The 10,547-nt window shown below is 42.7% G+C and overlaps 1 protein-coding gene across 1 annotated transcript in view; it reads left to right on the plus strand.

Moving 5' to 3' along the window:
• ITGB1BP2 (integrin subunit beta 1 binding protein 2) overlaps positions 1-7,526 on the plus strand; it is a 30,004-nt gene extending 22,478 nt beyond the window's left edge. Inside the window, exon 11 of the mRNA XM_051827200.2 lies at positions 7,299-7,526. Within this exon, the coding sequence (XP_051683160.1) occupies positions 7,299-7,367 (69 nt within the window). The 3' untranslated portion in view covers positions 7,368-7,526. The remainder of the gene's footprint in view (positions 1-7,298) is intronic.
• The last annotated feature ends 3,021 nt before the right edge of the window (positions 7,527-10,547 follow it).

A 10,547-nucleotide genomic window follows, 5' to 3' on the forward strand; every position in this document is an offset into this window, starting at 1 on the left:
GCTAATATTTTTTGAGGATAGGTTTCTAAAAGAGATTTCTGGGAAAGAAAGTATATATAATCCTTTCATATCTAAAATGTGGATAATTTCTACTCAGTTTCCCTCAAATGCTATTCTAATTTACATGGGTACCCAATGGTGTATGAAGTACCAATTTCTCCAATATCCACATCATTCCTTGATGCTATCAATTAAAATTTACCAGCCAAAAGTGCAATTAATGTTTCATTTTTATTTTTCCTTTCCTTTGTTTATAGGAAAGATTGGGCATTTAAAAATGAATATTGATATACAGCTTTCAACTAAGCTGAATTTTAGCCCCATATGTTATGCCCATCCCCTGCTATACCTTGTTTCTTTGATTCTGGAGACTTTGTAGTTTTACTTGTAAAATGGCTCCTCTTTTATTCTCTTTCAGATATTCATACTCACAACCTTTAGTCAAATTTGATAGTTTTACTCATAAATATTTTGTACATTTCTTGTTAGATTTTTCACCTATAACTTTTTTTTTTTTGACAGGCAGAGTTAGACAGTGTGAGAGAGAGAAAGGTCTTCTTTCCGTTGGTTCACCCCCCAAATGGCCGCTACAGCCGGCGCACTGCGCTGATCCAAAGCCAGGAGCCAGGTGCTTCCTCTTGGTCTGCCATGGGGTGCAGGGCCCAAGCACTTGGGCCATCCTCCACTGCCTTCCCGGGCCACAGCAGAGAGCTGGACTGGAAGAGGAGCAACCGGGACTAGAACTTGGAGTGCTGGCGCCACAGGTAGAGGATTAGCCAATTGAGCCACAGTGCCACCCCACCTATAACTTTTTTAGATTTATTTATTTGAAAGGCAGAGTTACACGGAGGAGGAGGGAAAAAGGAGAGAGAGAGAAGTATCGAGAGATCCATCTTCCATCTGTGGGTTCACTCCCCAAATGGCCTCAATGATTAGGGCTGGGCCAGGCTGAAGCCAGGAGCCTGGAATTCCAATAGGGTTATCCCACACAGTGCAAGGACTCAAGGCCTTGGACCATGTTTTGCTGCTTTCCCAGGTGCATTAACAGGGAACTGGATTGCAAGTGGAACAGCTGAGACTTGAACCAGTGCTCTTATGGGATTGCAGGTGTTGCAGGCAGGGCCCAACCCATTGTCCTACAATGCTGGCCCCTCCCCCTGTAATTTTTTTCCTTATGTGAATGGAATATTTTCCTTGTATTTTTTAATGATCTTGAGAGTCTACCATTGATTTTTTTCTATTTATTTGAAAGAGTTACAGAGAGAGGTAAAGACAGAGAGAGAGGTCTTCCATCCACTGGTTCACTCCCCAGATGGCTGCAACTGCCAGAGCTGCACTGATCCGAAGTCAGGAGCCAGGAGCTTCTTCCAGGCCCAAGTGTTGCATCCACTCATCAGCTAAAATAGAATATTATAAAACCATTGACAGTCACACATGAATTTTACTGAAAATGAGAGGCAAGGCAACAGATCGGGACCGGCAACCGATTTGGACTGATACTCCTTACCAGAGTGCAGCAGCCAACAGCGAGTTACACAGCTTTTTATAGTATTCCATCCACTAGGGCTCACAATTTCGAACCGGACCCCTGGTATGCAGTGAACAATAAAAAAGCCCAGAATATGGTTGTAAGATAACAGTTAGCAATAACAGATCTAAGATATGGTTGTAAGATAACAGTGAAGGACACATTTCTGTCAACCTAGTTCCTGGGAATTTGGGCCCACAGTTTCACAAGATACACCCTTAGCCGTAAGCAAGCAAAGCTAATACGTACAGAAGCGAGAGATCTGCAATTTGCTTTTAGCCACACTCCATTTTGATTTTGACTCTACACAGGACTTGGGCCATCTTCTACTGCTTTCCCAGGCCATAGCAGAGAGCTGGATCAGAAGAGGAACAGCCGGGATTAGAACCGGCAACCATATGGGATGCCAGTGCTTCAGGCCCGGGCTTTAACCCACTGCGCCGCAGCACCAGCCCCTTTCCTTGTATTTTCTAATGGGATATTGTTTCTATATAGGGAAGTTACTGATTTTAAACTTGCCAAACTTTTTGTTTACTTATAATATCATCTCATTTGATTCTCTGAGACCATGTATTATATATGAAAGATATGAGTCTCCATTTAAAACATTTAAACTTTTGAAAAATTTTATTTTCATTTTATTTGAAAGGCATGAGAGATAGACATAGATGGAGAGAGATCCTCCATCTGCTGGTTCACTCCCCAAATGCCTGCAATAGCAGGGGCTGGGCCAGGCCAAAGCTTTAAGTCCAGAATGTAATCTGAGTTGCCATGGGTGGCAGAGACCCAACTACTTGATTCATTACTTGCTGCTTCCCAGGGTGCACATTAGCAGGAAGCTGGATCAGAAGCAGAGTAGCCAGGACTTGAACCTAGGCACTCTTATATGGGGTACAGGCCTCCCTAACTTAAAGTTTTTCATCTTTTTTTGTCTTGATTTTTTGGCTAGAACAATACCAATGCTTGTAAAACAGATGAATATTATTGTTTTATTCTAACTTTAAGGGGAATGCTACTAGTATTTCACTGTTGAGTATGATTATTGTTGTTTTTTATACTCTTTATCAAGTTATGAAATTCTCCTGTTCCCAGCCTTCTGAAAAAATACTTTTAAGGTACAAGATAAAAAGTTCAGGAGCCAGCGTTGTGGTGCAGTGGGTTAAGCCACCGCCTGTGATGATGCTGGCATCCCATATGAGAGCACTGGTTTGAGTCCCAGCTGCTCTACTTCCAATCCAGCTAATGTGCCTAGGAAAGCAGCAGAAGATGGCCCCAATGTTTGGGCCCCTGTACCCACATGTCAGACCTGGATGGAGTTCCAGGCTTTTGAGTTCAGTGTTGCCCACCCCTGGCTGTTGTGGCCATTCGGGGAATGAACCAATGGATGGAAGAACTCTTTCTGTCTCTCCTTCTCTCTGTCACTCTGCCTTTCATATAAATAAATTTTTTAAAAATATTAAATAGTATAAAAGAGTAGATAAAGAGTTGCCCATCTATATTTCCCAGTTTCCAAGTTCCATTATTGAAAGATAATTCTTGGGGGCCAGCACTGTGGTGCAGCAGATTAAAGCCCTGGCCTGCAGTGTCAACATCCCATATGGGCGCCAGATGAGTCTTGGCTGCTCCGCTTCTGATCCAGCTCTCCGCTAATGCACCTGGGAAAGCAGTGGAAGATGGCCCAAGTGCTTGGGCCTCTGCACCCATATGGGAGACCCAGAAGAAGCTCCTGGGTCCTGGCTTTGGATTGGCTCGGCTCCGGCCATTGTGGCCATCTGGGGAGTGAACCAGCAGATGGAAGATCTCTGTCTCTACTCTCTCTGTAACTATTTCAAATAAATAAAATAAATCATTTTTAAAAAAAGACAATTCTTATTAATTTTTATTTGTCCTGCAGAGATGTTGCTGCAAATAGGAGCATGTATGTGAATGTTATTTTTTAAAATTTTTATTTATTGGAGCAACAGACAAACACACACAGACCTCCCTTCTGCAGGTTCATTCCCCCAGTAGCCTGTAAATACTGAGACTGGGCCAGGCTGAACCCGGGAGCCAGAAGCTCTATTCAGGTCTCCCACGTGAGTGGTGAAACCTAGTTACTTGAACCATCGCCACTGCCTCCCAGGATCTGCACTAGCATGAAGCTGGAGTCAGGCACTGACACCTGGTATTGAACTCATTCAATGTGGGATGTGAGTGTCTTAGCAGACATCTTTGCCAGCATCTTAACTGCTAGGCCAAATACCCGCCTTGTGTTATTTTTTAAACAAATAGTAGCATACTATATATACTATTCTAAACTCTGCTTTTTGGTTGATAATTCTTTGAATTAGTCAATTCTTTGAAGGTAATCTGTCTTTCCTCTGGTTCTTTTTTTCTCCTGTATTTTTATTATGGAAAGGTTCAAATATACAAAAAGTAAGAGAATTGTATGCTGAATTCCTATATTCTTGTCATGCAGCTTCAGTGGTTGGCCAGTATTGTTTCATCTGTAATTCCCCTAACCCCTTGTTCACCAAGGTTATTATGAAGCAAATATCAGATTCATTCATTTGTAAATATTTTTATATGTAGCTGTAAAACAAAGATTCTTCTTAAACATTACAACAAAACTCATTTTTAGAAAGTGATTCTTTATTATCAATTGTACAATGATTTTTCAGATTTTTCCTGTTGCCTCATAAATGTGCATTTGAATCAGGATCCAAATAAAAGATCATATACTACAGTTGGTTGACATGTTTCTTAAATATCTTACTCTACAGGCGCCCCTTCCATTACCCACCCCCCTTTCTCTTGGGTGATTTATTTGTTGAAGAAACTGGTTTGTTTCTCCTATGGGGCTTCCTATAGAATGGATTTTATTGGTTGCATTCCTGTGGTGTGTTCTGTTCCTTGTATTTCCTGAATATTGATTAGATGTAGATGTTTACTTAAATGTAGATTTGGGCTCTTATTTTTTTCTCTTTTTTGGCAAGAATATTTTATAGGTGGTGTTGTATATTTTCATAAGTAGGTATCAAATCTCTTAATCCTTTTAGGATCTTCTCTTTGGTGTTCTGATGTTTCACTACAGTCTGTCTTCATAGGATTCTTTACCTTTTTCCTTTTGTTTAGGATTCCTGAATCTTGAAGATTGAAGTCTTCATGAATTCTCAGTTGTTTTCTCTTAATATGTTTTTTCATTCTTTTTCCTCTGTTCATCACCTGAACTCCAGGTAGATATCACCTATGAGCATGAGACCTTTAAAACTTAGGCTGGGGGCCAGGGCTGTGGTGTAGTGGGTAAAACCACCACCTGCAGTGCCAGCATCCCATATGGATGCTGGTTCGAGTCCTGGCTGCTCCACTTCCCATCCAGCTCTCTGCTATGGCCTGGGAAAGTAGAAGGTGGCTCAAGTCTTTGGGCCCCTATACCTGCGTGGGAGACCCAGAAGAAGCTCCAGGCATCTGGCATCAGATTGGCCCAGCTCCAGCCGTTGCAGCCATTTGGGGAGTGAACCAACAGATGGAAGACTCTTTCTCTGCCTCTGCCTGTCTGTAACACTGCCTTTCAAATAAGTAAATAAATTTGTTAAGTAAAAACCCAACAACGTAGGCTGTAGGCTACCAGGGATCAGATGACCACAGAGCAAAGGTGTGCTCCAGCACTTAATCCAGTGCGACTGTGGTTATTCATTGTTTCTCCTGATTCCTATACTTTACAACCAGTGCACTGCACCATATGTTTATGTGTATGTATGTAGGCTTGTGGAAAATGGAATTAAAAGGTAAGTTTATTTTGTTGCAAAAAATTCTTTTTTTAAAAAAGATTTATTTTATTTACTTGAAAGGTAGTGACAGAGAGAGATGGAGAGACAGAGATATCTTCCATCTGCTGGTTCAATTTCCAAAAGGTCACAACACCCAGGGCTGGGCCAGACTGAAACCAGGAGCCTATAGCTTCATCAGGGTCTCACACGTAGGTGCAGGGACCCAAACACTAATGCTATCTTCCACTGCTTTCCCAGGCACTAATTAGCAGGGAGTTAGATCAGAAGTGGAGCAGCCAGGACTTGTACCAATGACCTTATGGGATACTAGCACTGCAGATGGCAGCTTAACTCACTGCACCACAGCACTGGCCCAGGGTATATGCAGTATAAGTGGCAACTAAACCTCTACACCAAACACCTGCCCCAATAAGCTTATCTTTCAATTCCATTTACTATGAACATTTTGAAGTCCCTTCATACATTTTTACATTTGTATATACCTATGTATAAAATATAAAAATAAAATAGGAAATTATGGTACATTTCTAATACCACCTAAGGCTGGCTCCTTGTGATCCCTCTCAGCCGTTATGCATTCCCAAGATTAACTACATTCTGACCTATATAATCTTATATTAGTTTGGCCTATATTTGATTTTTATGTAAATGGCATTATACATAGTGTGTACTTTTTTGCATCTGAGTTTTTCCATTGTGTGAGCTTCAACTATGTTGTATATCAGTAGTTTGTACTTTTTCTTTTTACAATGTTTGTTTATTTTCATTAATTGAAAGGTGGAATTGACAGAGCAATCTCCCCTCCACTAGTTCACTCCCCAAATGCTCACAACAGCCAGGGCTAGATTAGGCTGAAGCCAAGAGCCTAGGACTGGATTAGCTATGCCACAGCACTGGCTCTTAACAAATATTTTAATTTTGACAATCTGACATGTAAAAATTAGAAACCTATAATTTAAATTTTTTTTTAAGTTTTAAAATATTTTATTGAAAGGCAGAGTGACAGGTGAGCTTCCATCTGCTGGTTTACTCCCTAATCACTGCAACGGCTGGTGCTGGGCCAGGCCAAAACAAGAGCCTGGAACTCCATCTGGGCCTTCCCATGTGGGCATCAGGGGCCCAACTACTTGGGACATATGCTGCTTTCCTGTGCACAGTAGCAGGGAGTTGGATCAGAAATGGAGCACCCAGGATTCCAACTGGCGCTCATATGGGATGCTGGCATTGCAGGCAGTAGCTAACCCACTGAATCACACCAGCCCCTATTGTCAATTTCTTGTGTATCTTCTAGATATTTTATATGCAAATCATTTATATGTGTGTAAGTGTACTCTTTCTGGTCTGGCTTATTGATACAAACTGAAATTTTTTAAATTTAAAATCTATCCATCTCCTCCCTCCTTTTTTGATTTCTGAAATGCTGACATGTTATTATTGACTCTGCTTTGTTCACTTATATTTTTGAGATTGTGTCCTGTCAGTACACTTAAAGTTGCTTTGTTTTTTTATGGCTTTATTATAATTTAACCAATCCTAGGCATTTTGGTTGTTTCCAATTTTCTATTATTCACAGTCTTCTTGAACATACTTATTTGTACATGTACCAGTATAGCTATAGGTTAAATTACTGGATGTATAGTTGCTGGGTCTACATAGATAGTAGCTGATATGATTTCCTGCCCAACATCCATTCCATCACTTTCCCCATTGTTTAGCAGTCAAATTTAGTGTGGGGGTGGAATTACTTTGACTCCCAGCTTCCAGAGAAGTGCACCAGAGTAAACCCATCCTCTGTGCCTCAGTGATTGATTTAGGCAACCCAAGCTTAGTCGATCAGTGTATATCATTGTCCTTGTCAAGGGGATTGTTCAGGAATGGTCCAAAGAACTGAAATGTTGTAGGATATCTGATGAAGTATTTGGGGGGAAGAAGATATTTTTGGTTTCGTTTATGTTCTTTGAGAGAGGTACCAAAAGACAGCTTTGTCTCTCTTTGGACAGTGTTGTAGGGTTCATGAGAAGCCTTCAAATGCTGCAGCCCTTCGGCTACTGAGAAGGGAGTCAATATAGGATGAAGCTCACATTTTGGAAGGCCAAACTCACAGATGGACAGAAATTGGGCCTTGATGATACTGTTCTCTATGGAATCAAACCAGTCTGAAAAGCCTGCTCATCTCCAGGAATTTACAGTTATAAGAACCAATAAAGCCTCCTTATTGTTTAAATTTATTCATCTGTGTGTGTACTGAAAGTATGTTGTATACCAAGAAAATCCTTAGGAAAGTTCTAAGAAAGAACTTTGTCATATGGGTTGAAATATATTTTCTAAGTTTTTCATTTAGCTTTTAACTTTCTTTTTTATTTTGTAGTGGCAAAACCATTTTAAAGTGTGCAATTCAGTGGTGTTAGCTACCACTTCCTCTATTTATTTGCCCATTCGTGGTATCTCACATATGTGGAATATACTGTTTGTCCTTTTCTGTCTGGTTTAGTTCACTTAGCATGTTTTTAAGGGTTGTTCATATTATAACATGTATCAGAATTTTATTCCTTTTAATTTCTAGAGATTACTCTGTTATATGTATATACCATATTTATTGTTGGTCACCTGTGTCCTTTTTTTAAAAACATTTATTTATTTATTCGAAAGTCAGAGTTACACAGAGAGAGAAGCAGACAGAGAGGTCTTCCATCCGCTGGTTCACTCCCCAACTGGCCGCAATGGCCGGAGCTGCGCCGATCCGAAGCCAGGAGCCAGGAGCTTCCTCCAGGTCTCCCATGTGGGCACAGGTGCCCAAGGACTTGGGGCATCCTCCACTGCTTTCCCAGGCCACAGCAGAGAGCTGGACCTGAAGTGGATCAGCCGGGTCTCGAACTGACACACACATGGGATGCTGGTGCCTCAGGCCAGGTAATTAACCTGCTGTACCACAGCACCACCACCACCACCCCTTTTGAAATTTATTTGAAAGGCAGAGTTACAGAGAGAGGGAGATGAATAGAGATATCTTCCATCAACTTGTTCATTCCTCAAATGGCCTCAATGGCCATGGCCGGGTCAGGCTGAAACCAGGTCTCCCACGTGGGTGCAGGGGCCCAAGGACTTGAACCATCTTCTGCTGCTCTCCAAGGCCATTATCAGGGAGCTAGTCTTGAACTGGTGTCCATATGGGATGCCAGCAACGCAGGAAGCGGCTTAACCCACAATACCACAATGCTGGCCCTTCCTGGGCCATTTTTACATTGGCTGTAGTGAATAATGCTGCTGTGTGAAAGTATTTGAGTTCATGCTTTCAATTTTGGGGGACATATATCTTGAAGTGGAATTGCTGGATCATATGGTAATTCTTTGTTTAAACTTATGGGGAACCACCAAACTGCTTTTCACAGTGGTTGCAACCATTTTACATTCCCATCAGCAATGCCAAGGTTCTGATTTCTCCACATCCTTGCCAACACTTGTTTTCTTTTTTAAAATTATAGCCATCCTAATGGGTGTGAAGTGGTATCTAGTTTTTTTGTAAGCTTTATTTATTTTTATTTGAAAGAGACAAAGACACAGAGAGATCTTCTATGATTCATTCACAAATGCCCACAATACCCAGGGTTGGGCCAGGCTGAAGCCAAGATCCAGGAACTCCATCTGAGTCTGTCACATGGGTGGCAGGGACCCAAGTACTTAAGCCATCACCTGCTGCCTCCTGGGTGAACATTAGCAGAAATCTGGATCAAACACAGAGCAGGAACATAAACCCAGGCACTCTGATATGAGATGAGGGAATCTGAAGCAGTGACGTAACTGCTGGGCTAAATACCTGCTCCTCGTTGTGGTTTTGATTTGCATTTCCCTAATGCCTTATGATGGTGAGCATCTTTTCATGTGTTTATGGGATATTTGTATATCTTCTTTGGAGAAGTTTCTGTTCAAATCCTTTGTCCATTATTTTTATTAAAAAAAGCTTTAGGGGTGGGTATTGTGGTGCAACAGTTAAGCCACTGCTTGGGATGCCCACATCCCATATAGGAATAAATGGCTCAAGTTCCACCTACTTCTCACTTATTTTTTTTAAATATTTTATTTATTTACTTGAGAGGTAGAGTTACAGACAGTGAGAGGGACAGACAGAGAGAAAGGTCTTCCTTCCGCTGGTTCACTCCCCAAAAGCCTTCAATGGCTGGAGCTATGCCGATCCAAAGCCAGGAGCCAGGAGTTTCTTCTGTGTGGGGAGCAACTCGGACTAGACTGTTACTGAAATTAAGACTTATTCTATGCATCTGCTCTCCCACAATATGGCGCTGGGAGAGGAGCAAACAGCTTCTACTCAGCTGCCTCCAGTTCAACCAATAAACAGCAGGACCTGCTCCTGATTGGAGGAGAGCAGCGTACTCGGCGTGTGGGTAGCAGAGTTGGGATTGGTGGAAGAGGACTATAAAGGAGGAGAGAGACAACATGCACCAGGAACACCTGAGGAACACCTGTGCAGCCCCCGAGAGAGCCGGCCGGCGGTGTGCCGCTCCCCCGTGGAAGTGGGGAAAGTGGCAGGGGGAACCGCCCTTCCACGGAGGTGGAAGGGACGGTAGCCAACCCGGGAAGAACCAGGAGCAAACCCGGGAAGGGCCGAGCAGACAAAAGAACAGCACAGGGTCCTGTGTCGTTCCTCCACGAAGACGGGGAGCGACATAATGGTGCCGTGACTCGGATATGAAGCCTAGGCAGGGTTTAGTGTCGTTCCTCCATGAAGAGGGGGAGCGACACTTCTGGTTCTGCCACGTGGGTGCAGGGGCCCAAGGACTTGGGCCATCTTCTACTGCTTTCCCAGGCCATAGCAGAGAGCTGGATTGGAAGAAGAGCAGCCAGGACTAGAACCAGTGCCCATATGGGATTCTGGCGCTGCAGGCAGAGGATTAACCTGTGCCATGGCGCCGGCCCCTTCTCACTTATTTTTTTTAAAGATTTATTTACTTATCTGATAGGCAGAGAGAGAGAATTTTCCATCTTGTTCTCTGTTCTCTCCCCAAATGGCTGCAATGGCCAGGAATGAGTCAGGAGCCTGGAACTCCATTTGGGTCTCCCATGTGGGTGCAGGGACCCATGCACTTGAGCCATCTTCCATTGCTTTCCCAGGCACATTAGTAAGGAGCTGGATTGGAAGCAGAGCAGCTTGGGCTCAAATCAGCACCCTTATGGGTTGCTGGTATTACAGGCAGTGGCTTAACTCACTGGGCCACAATGCTGACCCCTATTTCACA

This window comes from Oryctolagus cuniculus, chromosome X (assembly GCF_964237555.1).
Source record: "Oryctolagus cuniculus chromosome X, mOryCun1.1, whole genome shotgun sequence".
Classification (NCBI taxonomy): Eukaryota; Metazoa; Chordata; class Mammalia; order Lagomorpha; family Leporidae; genus Oryctolagus; species Oryctolagus cuniculus.